The sequence below is a fragment of the Leucoraja erinacea genome, unplaced genomic scaffold, assembly GCF_028641065.1.
Source record: "Leucoraja erinacea ecotype New England unplaced genomic scaffold, Leri_hhj_1 Leri_344S, whole genome shotgun sequence".
Classification (NCBI taxonomy): domain Eukaryota; kingdom Metazoa; phylum Chordata; class Chondrichthyes; order Rajiformes; family Rajidae; genus Leucoraja; species Leucoraja erinaceus.
The window spans coordinates 120001-135459 of NW_026576245.1; the positions used below are offsets into that span (position 1 = coordinate 120001).

Below are 15459 nucleotides of genomic sequence, written 5' to 3' on the forward strand. Positions count from 1 at the left end.
CTAAGGGGATCAGAGGGTATGGAGAGAAGGCAGGGATGTGATACTGAGTTGGATGATCAGCCATGATCATATTGAATGGCGAATGGTGCAGGCTCGAAGGGCCGAATGGCCTCTACTCCTGCACCTATTGTCTATGTTTCTATGGCTTTGTCTGTGGAACTGATGCGTTACAACGCCGAGACTATATTCTACTCTCTGTATCTCCACCTATTGGACTGGAGTTTGACGGGGTTGTATTTATGTCCAGTATTAGCTGGTGTGTTTGGGTCGCTGCAGAACAAAGCTGTTCCCTGTACCTCGTTACACATGGCTGTCACAAACCTGAACCCGACCTCATTCTCAAGCCCGGTTAAAGCCGTCAACGTCGAGCTCCTTACCTGGAGGCCCTGTGTCGGGCGGGTAGACTCCGTGTGGATCTGATGGAACCCTGGGACAAAGAGAGAGAGAGATGAAGAAGAGGCTTGGCAATGGACACTAGACAACAGGTGCAAGAGTAGAGGCCATTCGGCCCTTCCAGTCAGCACCGCCATTCAATGTGATCATCCCCAATCAGTTCCCCGTTCCTGCCTTCTCCCCATATCCCCTGACTCTCTCTCGCTATCTTTAAGAGCCCCATCTAGCTCTCTCTTGAAAGAATTCTCTCTAGAGAACCGCCCTCTGAGGCAGAGAATTCCACAGACTCACCACTCTCTGTGAGAAAAAGTGTTTCCTCGTCTCCGTTCTAAATGGCTTACTCTTTATTCTTAAACTGTGTGTGGCCCCTGATTCTGGACTCCCCCAACATGGGGAACATGTTTCCTGCCGCTAGCGTGTCCAAACCCTTAATAATCTTATATGTTTCAATGAGATACCCTCTCATCCTTCTAAACTCCACAGAGTGTACAAGCCCAGCCGCTCCACATTCTCTCAGCATATGACAGTCCCGCCATCCCGGGAATTAACCTGGTGAACCTACGCTGGGCTCCCTCAATAGCAAGGATGTCCTTCCTCAAATTAGGGGACCGAAACGTCACTCATTCCTTCTCTCCAGAGACGCTGTCTGTCCCGCTGAGTTACTCTGGTATTTCTGTGTCTATCTTCGAGAGACAGACTACACCTCCCGTTGGCATCTATGACCTCACCCCACACCCCACCCCTTAAGCCACCGCACCCCACTCTACCCCCCCCACCCCGCCCCCCCCACAAACCCCCCAGTTTACAATGACGGTGCCAAAGCAGAGATGGTGGAATGTTCCAAGTTCCTCGGAGTAGATATAATAATAATAATAATAATAATATTATTTATTGAGCACTTTAAAAACAAACATAGCTGCAACAAAGTGCTGTACATCACTAATCATTGACAAAAAAAGTTAATACACACCAAAAATAACAATCAAAAGAAATAGTAGGAAAAGACATGCAAAATAAAGAAACATCAAAAACACCAAAAACAGAAGCAAAGCCTCAGGCATGGTCAAAAGCCAGGGAGTACAAATGTGTTTTAACACTGGATTTGAAGATGGACAGTGAGGGGGCCTGTCTGATGTGCAACGGCAGGGTGTTCCAGAGTGCCGGAGCAGCAACAGAGAAGGCTCTATCCCCTCTGAGCCTCCGACTAGACCTCGGTACCTCCAGGAGCAGCTGACCAGCTGACCTGAGGGACCGGGCAGGAGCGTATGGGTGGAGCAGCTCAGAGAGGTAAGGCGGGGCGAGCCCATTCAGAGATTTAAAAACAAATAACAGTATCTTAAAATGAACTCGAAAGTGCACCGGGAGCCAGTGTAGGGAGGCCAGAATTGGCGATATGTGCTCCCTCTTTCGAGTCCCTGTTAAAAGGCGAGCAGCAGCATTCTGAACCAACTGGAGACGATTTCACCAATAACATTCTTCTGGTGGTGAATCTGTGGGGGAACGTCATTGAAGTACAGAATAGTGAAAGGCCTGGATAGAGTGGATGTGGAGAGGATGTTTCCACTAGTGGGAGAGTCTAGGACCAGAGGGCACAGCCTCAGAATTAAAGGACGTTCCTTTAGGAAGGAGATGAGGAGGAATTTCTTTAGCCAGAGGGTGGTGAATCTGTGGGATTCTTTGCCACACAGACGGCTGTGGAGGCCACAAGTCAGTGGATATATTTAAGGCAGAGATAGATAGATTCTTGATTAGTGCGGGTATCAGGGGTTATGGGGAGAAGGCAGGAGAATGGGGTTAGGAGGGAGAGATAGATCAGCCGTGATTGAATGGTGGAGTAGACTTGATGGGCGTAGCTTTAAGGTGAGAGGGGAAAGCAAGTGAAAAGCTTCTGTTGCGTGCTAACCAGTCAGCGGAAAGACAATACATGATTACAATCGAGCCGTCCACAGTGTACAGATACAGGATAAAGGGAATAACGTTTAGTGCAAGGTAAAGCCGGCAAAGTCCGATCAAGGATAGTCCGAGGACCAACCTCCCTTCCATCGCCTCCATCTACACCTCACGCTGCCTCGGCAAGGCCAGCAGCATCATCAAGGACCAGTCTCACCCCCGGTCACTCCCTCTTCTCCCCTCTCCCATCGGGCAAGAGGTACAGAAGTGTGAAAACCACACACACACACACACCTCCAGATTCAGGGACAGTTTCTTCCCGGCTGTTATCAGGCAACTGAACCGTCCTCTCACCAACTAGAGAGCGGTCCTGACCTCCCATCCACCTCATTGGTGACCCTCGGACTATCCTTGATCGGACTTTGCTGGCTTTACCTTGCACTAAACGTTATTCCCTTTATCCTGTATCTGTACACTGTGGACGGCTCGATTGTAATCATGTATTGTCTTTCCGCTGACTGGTTAGCGCGCAACAGAAGCTTTTCACTGTACCTCGGTACACGGGGCAGTAAACTGGACTGCACTGACCCCACCCCAGTCTCGTCCGTGAACACCATTGGCAGGGTACAGGCTATTGACGGATTGAATTCATAATGGTGGCGGTGCAGCGGGTAGAGCTGCTGCCTCACAGCGCCAGAGACCCGGGTTCGATCCTGACTACGGGCGCTGTCTGTACGGAGTTTGCACGTTCTCCTCGTGACCTGCGTGGGTTTTCTCCGGGCGCTCCGGTTTCCTCCCACACTCCAAGCACGTGCAGGTTTGTAGGTTAATTGGCCCCTAGTGTGTCGAGAGTGAATGAGGGAGTGGGATAAAATAGAACGCGTGGGAACGGGTGATCGCTGGTCGGCGTGGACTCGTATCCAGGCTGTGCCTTTCACTCAACTCCATCACGCAACGGTTTAGTTTAGTTTAGAGATACAGCGCGGAAACAGGCCCTTCGGCCCACTGAGTCCATGCCGACCAGCGATCCCCGCACACTAACACTATCCTACACACACATAGAAACATAGAAACATAGAAATTAGGTGCAGGAGTAGGCCATTCGGCCCTTCGAGCATGCACCGCCATTCAATATGATCATGGCTGATCATCCAACTCAGTATCCCGTACCTGCCTTCTCTCCATACCCCCTGATCCCCTTAGCCACAAGGGCCACATCTAACTCCCTCTTAAATATAGCCAATGAACTGGCCTCAACTACCCTCTGTGGCAGAGAATTCCAGAGATTCACCACTCTCTGTGTGAAAAAAGTTCTTCTCATCTCGGTTTTAAAGGATTTCCCCTTTATCCTTAAGCTGTGACCCCTTGTCCTGGACTTCCCTAACATCAGGAACAATCTTCCTGCATCTAGCCTGTCCAACCCCTTAAGAATTTTGTACGTTTCTATAAGATCCCCTCTCAATCTTCTAAATTCTAGAGAGTATAAACCAAGTCTATCCAGTCTTTCTTCATAAGACAGTCCTGACATCCCAGGAATCAGTCTGGTGAACCGTCTCTGCACTCCCTCTATGGCAATAATGTCCTTCCTCAGATTTGGGGACCAAAACTGCACGCAATACTCCAGGTGTGGTCTCACCAAGACCCTGTACAACTGCAGTAGAACCTCCCTGCTCCTATACTCAAATCCTTTTGCAATGAAAGCTAACTGGGGACAATTTACTTTTACACCAAGACAATTAACCTACAAACCTGCACGTCTTTGGAGTGTGGGAGGAAACCGGAGCGCCCGGAGAAAACCCACGCAGGTCACGGGGAGAACGTGCAAACTCCGTACAGACAGCGCCCGTAGTCATTCTGGTAAACCTCCTCTGCACCAAATGTCTCCAAAGCCCCCACATGCTTCTTAGTGACTGATGTACGAGCACACCCAGGTCTCGTTGCACCTCCCCTCTTCCTAATCTGACACAATAGACAATAGGTGCAGGAGTAGAGGCCATTCGGCCCTTCGAGCCAGCACCGCCATTCAATATGGTTATGGCTGATCATCCCCAATCAGTACCCCGTTCCTGCCTTCTCCCCATATCCCGTGAGTCCGCTATCTTTAAGACCCCTATCTAGCTCTCTCTTGAAAGTATCCAGAGAACCGACCTCCACCGCCCTCTGAGGCAGAGAATTCCACAGACTCACCACTCTCTGTGAGAAAAAGTGTTTCCTCGTCTCCGTTCTAAATGGCTTACCCCTTATTCTTAAACTGTGTGTGGCCCCTGGTTCTGGACTCCCCCAACATGTTTCCTGTCTCTAGCGTGTCCAAGCCCTTAATAATCTTATATGTTTCAATGAGATACCCTCTCATCCTTCTAAACTCTAGAGTGTACAAGCCCAGCTGCTCCAGTCCAAACCCTTAATAATAATAATCGACTGAAGAAGGGTTTTGGCCCGAAACGTTGCCTTTTTCCTTCACTCCATAGACACTGCTGCACCCGCTGAGTTTCTCCAGCTTTTTTGGGTACCTTAATAATCTTAGATGTTTTGGTCAGATAGTAATCTGCCTTCCTGTTCGTGCCACCAAAGTGGATAACCTCACATTTATCCACATTATACTGCATCTGCCATGCATCTGCCCACTCACCCAACCTGTCCAAGTCACCCTGCAGCCTCATAGCATCCTCCTCACAGCTCACACTGCCACCCAGCTTTGTGTCATCCGCAAACTTGGAGATGTGACCAGGACTGCACCCGATTGTCCAAATGCAGTCAACCCAATGTCTGATACAATTTCATTAGTTCCATATTTCATGCTTCCTTACAGCATAGGAGGTTATTCAGCCCATCGAGTCTATGCTGGTTCACAGAACAATCTAATTTTATCATATAGAAACTTGGAAAATAGGTGCAGGAGTAGGCCATTCGGCCCGTCAAACCAGCCCCGCCATTCAATATGATCATGGCTGATCATCCCCAATCAGTACCCCGTTCCTGCTTTCTCCCCATATCCCCCGACTCTGTTAGCCACAAGAGCCCTATCTAGCTCTCTCTTGAAAACATCCAGTGAATTGGCCTCCACTGCCCCCTGTGGCAGAGAATTCCACAGATTCACAACTCTCTGGGTGAAAACTTTTTTCCTCATCTCAGTCCTAAATGGCCGACCCCTTATTCTTAAACTGTGTGTGGCCCCTGGTTCTGGACTCCCCCAGCATCGGGAACATGTTTCTTGCCTCTAGCGTGTCCAAACCCTTAATAAACTCATATATGTTTCAATGAGATGCCCTCTCATCCTTCTAAACTCCAGAGTGTACAAGCCCAGCTGCTCCACATTCTCTCAGCATATGACAGTCCCGCCATCCCGGGAATTAACCTTGTAAACCTACGCTGCACTCCCTCAATAGCAAGAATGTCCTTCCTCAAATTAGGGGACCCAAACTGCACACAATACTCCAGGTGTGGTCTCACTAGGGCCCTGTACAACTGCAGAAGGATCTCTTTGTTCCTATACTCAAGTCCTCTTGTTATAAAGGCCTACATGCCATTCACTTTCTTCACTGCCTGCTGTACCTGCATGCTTATTCCCCTCACCACAGCTAATTTACAAATGCTAATAAACTTTTCCACACAGAGGAAGCTAATCAGATGTGTACAGTGTAGTCTCCTAATTTGAGGAAGGACATCCTTGTGATTGAGGCAGTGCAGCGTAGGTTCACCAGATTGATCCCTGGGATGGCGGGACTGTCATATGAGGAAAGATTGAAAAGACTAGGCTTGTATTCACTGGAGTTTAGAAGGATGAGGGGGGGGGGAATCTTATAGAAACATATACAATTATAAAAGGACTGGACAAGCTAGATGCAGGAAAAATGTTCCCAATGTTGGGCGAGTCCAGAACCAGGGGCCACAGTCTTAGAATAAAGGGGAAGTCATTTAAGTCTGAGGTGAGAAAAAACTTTTACACCCAGAGAGTTGTGAATTTGTGGAATTCCCTGCCACAGAGGGCAGTGGAGGCCGTCACTGGATAGATTTAAGAGAGAGTTAGATAGAGCTCTAGGGGCTGGTGGAGTCAAGGGATATGGGGAGAAGGCAGGCACGGGTTATTGATAGGGGACGATCAGCCATGATCACAATGAATGGTGGTGCTGGCTCGAAGGGCCGAATGGCCTCCTCCTGTACCTATTGTCTATGTTTCCATGTTTCCATGTATCTAAATCTTTCCCTCCTCACCTTAAACCTATGTCCTCTGGATTGCCCTACTCTGGGCAAGAGACTCTGCATTTGGAGTTAGAGAGAGATACAGCATGGAAACAGGCCCTTCGGCCCAACTTGCCCACACCGGCCAACATGCCCCATCTACACTAGTCCCACCTGCCCGCGTGTCTAACTCCAAACCTGTCCTATCCATGTACCTGTCTAACTATTTCTTAAATGTTGGGACAGTCCCAGCCTCAACTACCTCCTCCGGCAGCTCGTTCCATTCACCCACCACCCTCTGTGTGGAAAAGTTGCCCCTCAGATTCCTATTCAATCTTTCCCCCTTCACCTTGAACCCATGTCCTCTGGTCCTCGATTCCCCTACTCTGGGCAAGAGACTCTGTGCATCTACCCGATCTATTCCTCTCGTGATTTTCTACGCAGGACTGATCCCTGGAAATTCTATTTGTCCAATGAGGGTCGGAGATGCAGTTCTGGTCGCCCCCATTACAGGAAGCATGTGGGGGCTTTGGAGACATTTGGTGCAGAGGAGGTTTACCAGAACGATGCCGGGATTAGAGGGTTTCAACTACATGGGGAGGTTGGACAGACTCGCATTGTTTTCTCTGCAACGTCAGAGATTGAGGGGAGACCTGATAGATGTTTATAAAATGATGAGAGGCGTAGATAGGGTAGACAGTCACAACCTTTTCCCCAGGGTGGAGATGTCCAAGACTAGAGGGCGCAGCTTTAAGGTGAGAGGGGCAAAGTTTAAAGGAGATGTGTGGGGCAGGTTTTATTTACACAGAGGGTGGTGGGTGCCTGGAACGCGCTGCCAGGGGTGGGGGTGGAGGCAGATACGATAGTGGTGTTTAAGAGGCTTTTGGATCGGCACATGGATATGCAGGGAATGGAGGGATACGGATCACGTGCTGGCAGAGGGGAGTTGGTCTTGGCATCATGTACGGTACGGACATTGTGGGGTCGAAGGGCCTGTTCCTGTGCTTCAATAGGAATTAACAGGAATCCGAGGGGTAACTTTTCCACACAGAGGGTGGTGGGTGTATGGAACGAGCTGCCGGAGGAGGTAGTTGAGGCTGGGACTATCCCAACGTTTCAGAAACAGTTAGACAGGTACATGGATAGGACAGGTTTGGAGTTAGACATGCGGGCAGGTGGGACTAGTGTAGATGGGGCATTGTTGGCCGGTGTGGGCAAGTTGGGCCGAAGGGCCTGTTTCCGTGCTGTATCTCTCTGTAACTCCAAATGCACAGTCTCTTGCCCAGAGTAGGGCAATCCAGAGGACATAGGTTTAAGGTGAGGAGGGAAAGATTTAGATACATGGGAACATAGACAAGAGGTGCAGGAGGAGACCATTCGGCCCTTCGATCCAGCACCGCCATTCATTGTGATCATGGCTGATTGTCCCCAATCAATAACCCGTGCCTGCCTTCTCCCCATATCCCTTGATTCCACTAGCCCCTGGAGCTCTTTCTAACTCTCTCTTAAATCCATCCAGTGACTTGACCTCCATTGCCCTCTGTGGCAGGGAATTCCATAAATTCACAACTCTCTGGGCGTAAAAGTTTTTTCTCAACTCAGTCTTAAATGACCTCCCCTTTATTCTAAGACTGTGTGTGGCCCCTGGTTCTGGACTCGCCCAACATTGGGAACATTTTTCCTACATCTAGCTTGTCCAGTCCTTTTACAATTTTATATGTTTCTATAAGATGCCCCCTCATCCTTCTAAACTCCAGTGAATACAAGCCTAGTCTTTTCAATCTTTCCTCATATGACAGTCCCGCCATCCCAGGGATCAATCTGGTGAACCTACGCTGCACTGCCTCAATCACAAGGATGTCCTTCCTCAAATTAGGAGACTACACTGTACACATCTTGGTTAGCTTCCTCTGTGTGGAAAAGTTTATTAGCATTTGTAAATTAGCTGTGGCGAGGGGAATAAGCATGCAGGTACAGCAGGCAGTGAAGAAAGTGAATGGCATGTAGGCCTTTATAACAAGAGGAATCGAATATAGGAGCAAAGAGGTCCTTCTGCAGTTGTACAGGGCCCTAGTGAGACCACACCTGGAGTATTGTGTGCAGTTTTGGTCCCCTAATTTGAGGAAGGGCATTCTTGCTATTGACGGAGCCCTGCATAGGTTCACCAGGTTAATTCCCGGGATGGCGGGACTGTCATATGCTGAGAGAATGGAGCGGCTGGGCTTGTACACTCCGTGGAGTTTAGAAGGATGAGAGGATATCTTATTGAAACATATAAGATTATTAAGGGTTTAGACACGCTAGAGGCAGGAAACATGTTCCCGATGTTGGGGGAGTCCAGAACCAGGGGCCACACACAGTTTAAGAATAAGGGGTCGGCCATTTAGGACTGAGATGAGGAAAATAGTTTTCACCCTGTGAGTTGTGAATCTGTGGAATTCTCTGCTACAGGGAGGCCGGTTCACTGGATGTTTTCATGAGAGAGTTAGATAGGGCTCTTGGGGCTAACGGAATCAAGGGATATGGGGAGAAGGCAGGAACGGGGTACTGATTGTGGATGATCAGCCATGATCACATTGAATGGCGGTGCTGGCTTGACGGGCCGAATGGCCTGCTAATGTATCTATGTTCTATGTTTCTATGTAAAAAATAGATTGTTCTGTGAACCAGCATAGATTCGATGGGCTAAATAACCTCCTATGCTGTAAGGAAGCATGAAATATGGAACTAATGAAATTGTATCTGACATTGGGTTGACTGCATTTGGACAAGTTGGGCCGAAGGGCCTGTTTCCGTGCTATATCATATAACCATATAACCATATAACAATTACAGCACGGAAACAGGCCATCTCGGCCCTACAAGTCCGTGCCGAACAAATTTTTTTCCCCCTTAGTCCCACCTGCCTGCACTCATACCATAACCCTCCATTCCCTTCTCATCCACATGCCTATCCAATTTATTTTTAAATGATACCAACGAACCTGCCTCCACCACTTCCACTGGAAGCTCATTCCACACCGCCACCACTCTCTGAGTAAAGAAGTTCCCCCTCATGTTACCCCTAAACTTCTGTCCCTTAATTCTGAAGTCATGTCCTCTTGTTTGAATCCTCCCTATTCTCAAAGGGAAAAGCTTGTCCACAGGAATATCATCCTGTGACTCTATGTAAGAATGTTTCTGTTGGTTGGGGTTGACCCTGTGTGAGGATCTGTTGACGCTAGGGATGTTAGGAAGACCCCAGTGCCACGAGGGGATGTTCAAAGTTGGACACGTTGCTGTACTCGCTGGAGTTTAGAAGGATGAGTGGGGACCTCATTGAAACTTACCCAATAGTGAACAGTGCCACAGACGGCTGTGGAGGCCACAAGTCTGTGGATATTTTTAAGGCCGAGATAGATAGATTCTTCAGTAGAACGGGTGTCAAGGGTTACATAGAAACATAGACAGTAGGTGCAGGAGGAGGCCATTCGGCCCTTCGAGCCTGCACCATTCGCCATTCAATGTGATCATGGCTGATCATCCCCAATCAGTACCCCGTTCCTGCCTCCTCCCCAAATCATAGAAACATAGACAGTAGGTGCAGGAGTAGAGGCCATTCGGCCCTTCGAGTCTGCACCGCCATTCAATATGATCATGGCTGATCGTCCAACTCAGTATCCTGTACCTGCCTTCTCTCCATACCCCCTGATCCCTTTAGCCACAAGGGCCACATCTAACTCCCTCTTAAATATAGCCAATGAACTGTGTGGCCTCAACTACCTTCTGTGGCAGAGAATTCCACAGATTCACCACTCTCTGTGTGAAAAATGTTTTTCACATCTCGGTCCTAAAGGATTTCCCCCTTATCCTTAAACTGTCCCCTGGTTCCTTTAGCCCTAAGAGCTAAATCTCACTCTGTGATGGGGAGAAGGCAGGAAAATGGGATTAGGAGGCAGAGATCAGCCATGATTGAATGGCAGAGTAGACTCGATGGGCCGAATGGCCTAATTATTCTCTTGCTAGGTGAACTTGTGAAAGGCCTGGATAGAGTGGATGTGGAGAGGATGTTTCCACTAGTGGGAGAGTCTAGAACCAGAGGGCACAGCCTCAGAATTAAAGGACGTTCCTTTAGGAAGGAGATGAGGAGGAATTTCTTTAGCCAGAGGGTGGTGAATCTGTGGGATTCTTTGCCACAGACGGCTGTGGAGGCCACAAGTCAGTGGATATATTTAAGGCAGAGATAGATAGATTCTTGATCAGTGCGGGTGTCAGGGGTTATGGGGAGAAGGCAGGAGAATGGGGTTAGGAGGGAGAGATAGATCAGCTATGATTGAATGGCGGAGTCGACGATGGGCCGAATGGCCTAATTCCTCTCCTAGAACGGCTGGGCTTGTACACTCTGGAGTTTAGAAGGATGAGAGGGCATTTCATTGAAACATATAAGATTGTTAAGGGTTTGGACACGCTAGAGGCAGGAAACATGTTCCCGATGTTGGGGGAGTCCAGAACCAGGGGCCACACACAGTTTAAGAATAAGGGGTAAGCCATTTAGAACGGAGACGAGGAAACACTTTTTCTCACAGAGAGTGGTGAGTCTGTGGAATTCTCTACCTCACAGAGGGCGGTGGAGGCCGGTTCTCTGGATGCTTTCAAGAGAGAGCTAGATAGGGCTCTTAAAGATAGTGGAGTCAGGGAATATGGAGAGAAGGCAGGAACGGGGTACTGATTGGGGATGATCAGCCATGATCACATTGAATGGTGGTGCTGGATCAAAGGGCCGAATGGCCTCTACTCCTGCACCTATTGTCTATTGTCTGTTGTCTAAGACCCTTCTGCAGACTGGTTCTCTATATTTAGGTTAGGTTATTGTATTTATGTAGAGGATTATTCTTCATGCAGAACAAAACTGTCCCTGTTCCTCAGTACACGTGACAAAACTTAACCTGGGCTTATCTGGAGCTAAACACAGAGTGCTGGAGTAACTCAGCGGGTGCAGCAGCATCTGTGGAGAACATGGATAGGTGACGTTTCACAGAGTGCTGGAGTAACTCAGTGGGTCAGGCAGCATCTGTGGAGAACATGGATAGGTGACGTTTCACAGAGTGCTGGAGTAACTCAGCGGGTGCAGCAGCATCTATGGAGCTAAGGAAATAGGCAACGTTTCGGGCCGAAACCCTTCCGGGTTTCTGCCCAAAACGTTGCCTATTTCCAGAAGGATTTCATCCCGAAACGTTGCCTATTTCCTTAGCTCCATAGATGCTGCTGCACCATAACTCAGTGGGTCAGGCAGCATCTGTGGAGGGACTGTGCTCTGATCAGTCTGAAGAAGGGTGTCGACCAGAAACGTCACCTATCCATGTTCTCCACAGATGCTGACTGACCCGCTGAGTTACTCCAGCACTCTGTGTGTGCCTTTGCTGCTCATCTCTCTCTGTCTCCATCTGCTCCACCCCTCTCTCACTCTTTCCCCTCTCTCCCTCCCCTCCCTCTCTGTCCCTCCCTCCCCTCCTCCTCACTCCGTCTTCCCGTCCTCTCCCCTCCCTCTCCTCCTCTCTCCTCTCCCCCTTCATCCTCCCCTCTCCCCCCTCTCTCCTCCTCCTCTCATCCCTCTCCCTCTCTCTCTGTCTCTCTCCCCTCTGTCTCATTCCTGCTGTCCCCTCCCTCTCCTCCTCTCTCCTCCATTCTTCTTCCCCTCTTCCCCGTCTCCCCACTCCCCCCCTCTCTCTCCCCCCCCCCCTTATCTCTCTCCCCTCCCTTCTTCCTCCCCCCTTCCCCTCCCTCCCTCCCTCCCTCCCTCTGCCTCTCTCTCTCTCTCTGTCTCTCCCGGGGTCAGACTGAGCCGCAGCTCCGCGAGTTGCTGCAAACTTCACACACACTTGGACCCGGGACCCGCCACAACTCCCCTCTCCCCTCTCCCCTCTCTCCTCTCCCTCTCCCCCCTCTCCCCTCTCCCTCTCCCCCCTCCCCCCCCTCCCTCTCTACCCCGGTACCTGTGGGAACTCCCTCCAGCTCCACCTCCGCGCCATGTCCCGGGTCCCGGGTCCTGTCTGTGTCTGTGTGTCTCAGCGGCTCCGCTCCGGACAAGTAGCGGGGCCGCTCGTCTCAGCCTCCCGCAGCCGCGGCCGCCTCTCCCCGCCCTCACTCCCTCCCTCCCTCTCTCCTGCCTCCCTCCCCCTGGGACCGCAGCCGCTCCCTCTCCCACTGCCTCTCTCCTCTCCACTGCCTCTTCCTCCCTCCCCTCCTCCCTCTTTCTCCTCTCCCTCTCCTTCCCCCCCCCTCCCCTCTTTCTCCCTCTCTCTCTCTCCCTCCCTCCCGCTGCGCCACTCTGCCCTCTCTCTCGCTCTCTCCTATCCTCCCCCTAAAGTCTCTTCTGCAGCTCCTTCCTACACAGTCTTCCCTCCCTCTCCCCCTCTCTCTCTCTCCCTCCCTCCCCTCCTTCCCTCTCTCTCTCCCTCCTTCTCTCCCCTCCCTCTCTCTCTCTTCTCCTCTCTCCCTCTCTCCCTCCTTCTCCTCTCCTTCTCTCCCTCTCTCACTTTCCTCTCTCTCTCACCTTCTCTCCCTTCTTCCCTCCCTCCCTCCCTCTCTCTCCCTCTCCTCCCTCCTTCCCTCTCTCTCTCCCTCCTTCTCTCCCTCCCTCTCTCACTCTCCTTCCCCCTCTCTCTCCTTCTCTCTCTCTCCTTCTCTCTTCCTTCCTGCTCTCCCTCTCTCTTCCCCCTCTCTCCTCCCTCTCTCCTTTCTCCTTCCCTCTCTCTCTCCCTCCCTCTCTCACTCCCCTCTCCCTCTCTCTCTTTTCCCCTCTCTCTCTCTCTTTTTCCTCTCTCTTTCTCTCTCTTCTCCCTCCCTCCTTCCCCTCTCTCCCTCTCCTTCCTCCCCCCCTCTCTCCCTTTTCTCCCCCTCCCTCTCTCTCTCCCTCTTTTCTCACACCCCCTTCCTCCCTCCCTGTGGCAGGGCAGAGAGGGGGGGGAAGGGGGAAGAGGGAAGAGGGAGGAGGGGGGGGGAGGGGAAGAGGGAGGAGGGGGGGGAGGGGGAAGAGGGAGGAGGGAGGAGGGGGGGAGGGGAAGAGGGAGGAGGGAGGAGGGGGGGGGGAGGGGAAGGGGGAAGAGGGAGGAGGGAAGAGGGAGGAGGGGGGGGGAGGGGAAGAGGGAGGAGGGAGGAGGGGGGGGAGGGGAAGGGGGAAGAGGGAGGAGGGAAGAGGAGGAGGGGGGGGAGGGGAAGGGGGAAGAGGGGGGGAGGGGGTTTGGGATCATGTAGGGATAAGCTGTTCCAGTTCACAACCCAACTCGCATGAGACAGGGAGGGTGCAGCTTATTTAACCCTTTCAGCCCCTGTGCTGAGAGTGAGCAGGAACTCAGACAGAATAATTGCCCAGAGGTCATAAGTGATATGAGCAGAATTAGGCCATTCGGCCCATCAAGTCTACTCCACCATTCAATCATGGCTGATCTATCTCTCCCTCCTAACCCCATTCTCCTGCCTTCTCCCCATAACCCCTGACACCCGCACTAATCAACAATCTATCTATCTCTGCCTTAAATATATCCACTGACTTGTGGTCTCCACAGCCGTCTGTGGCAAAGAATCCCACAGATTCACCACCCTCTGGCTAAAGAAATTCCTCCTCATCTCCTTCCTAAAGGAAGTCCTTTAATTCTGAGGCTGTGCCCTCTGGTCCTAGACTCTCCCACTAGTGGAAACATCCTCTCCACATCCACTCTATCCGGGCCTTTCACTATTCTGTACGTTTCAATGAGGTGCCCGCTCATCCTTCTAAACTCCAGCGAGTACTGGCCTTGGCAAAGCCAGCAGCATCATCAAGGACCAGTCTCACCCCCGGTCACTCCCTCTTCTCCCCTCTCCCATCGGGCAAGAGGTACAGAAGTGTGAAAACCAACACACACACCTCCAGATTCAGGGACAATTTCTTCCCGGCTGTTATCAGGCAACTGAACCATCCTCTCACCAACTAGAGAGCGGTCCTGACCTCCCATCCACCTCATTGGTGACCCTCGGACTATCCTTGATCGGACTTTGCCGGCTTTACCTTGCACTAAACGTTATTCCCTTTATCCTGTATCTGTACACTGTGGACGGCTCGATTGTAATCATGTATTGTCTTTCCGCTGACTGGTTAGCACGCAACAGAAGCTTTTCACTGTACCTCGGTACACGGGGCAGTAAACTGAACTGAAGGAGTTACCACAGGTGAGTGTCCATGGGAGACGCTGACCACAGAAGGTTGAGCTCGCGAAGACCAAGGTGACCAGTCGTGGCTTGTGGACAACCGCATGGTCTTGTCCTGGCCAGGAGGTCTTATCTAACGGTGGCCGACTAGGAAAAGGGGAGATGCAGCGAGACCTGGGTGTCATGGTACACCAGTCATTGAAGGTAGGCATGCAGGTGCAGCAGGCAGAGAAGAAAGCAAATGGTATGTTAGCTTTCATAGCAAAAGGATTTGAGTATAGGAGCAGGGAGGTTCTACTGCAGTTGTACAGGGTCTTGGTGAGACCACACCTGGAGTATTGCGTACAGTTTTGGTCTCCAAATCTGAGGAAAGACATTCTTGCCATAGAGGGAGTGCAGAGAAGGTTCACCAGACTGATTCCTGGGATGTCAGGACTGTCTTATGAAGAAAGACTGGATAGACTTGGTTTATACTCTCTAGAATTTAGGAGATTGAGAGGGGATCTTATAGAAACTTACAAAATTCTTAAGGGGTTGGACAGGCTAGATGCAGGAAGATTGCTCCCGATGTTGGGAAGTCCAGGACAAGGGTCACAGCTTAAGGATAAGGGGGGAATCCCTTTAAAACCGAGCGAGGATGAGGAGAAAATTTTTTCACACAGAGAGTGGTGAATCTCTGGAAACTCTCTGCCACGCCGGTCGGTCAGTCGGTCAGTCGGTCAGTGTAACCGGGCAGGAGCCGGAGGCGTTGGACATGAGGAGCAAGGGCCATTCGGAGGGTGACCTGGTATGCATCCAGCTGAGCTGCAGGCTTGCATGTTCACCTGCAGGAGG

The 15459-nt window shown here is 50.9% G+C and overlaps 1 protein-coding gene across 1 annotated transcript in view; it reads right to left on the reverse strand.

Moving 5' to 3' along the window:
- Window positions 1-12573, reverse strand: part of LOC129693551 (tensin-1-like) — a 120794-nt gene extending 108221 nt beyond the window's left edge. Inside the window, 2 exon segments of the mRNA XM_055630351.1 lie at window positions 378-427; window positions 12435-12573. Coding sequence (XP_055486326.1) covers window positions 378-427; window positions 12435-12470 — 86 coding nt within the window. The 5' untranslated portion in view covers window positions 12471-12573.
- Between the last annotated feature and the right edge of the window lie 2886 nt (window positions 12574-15459).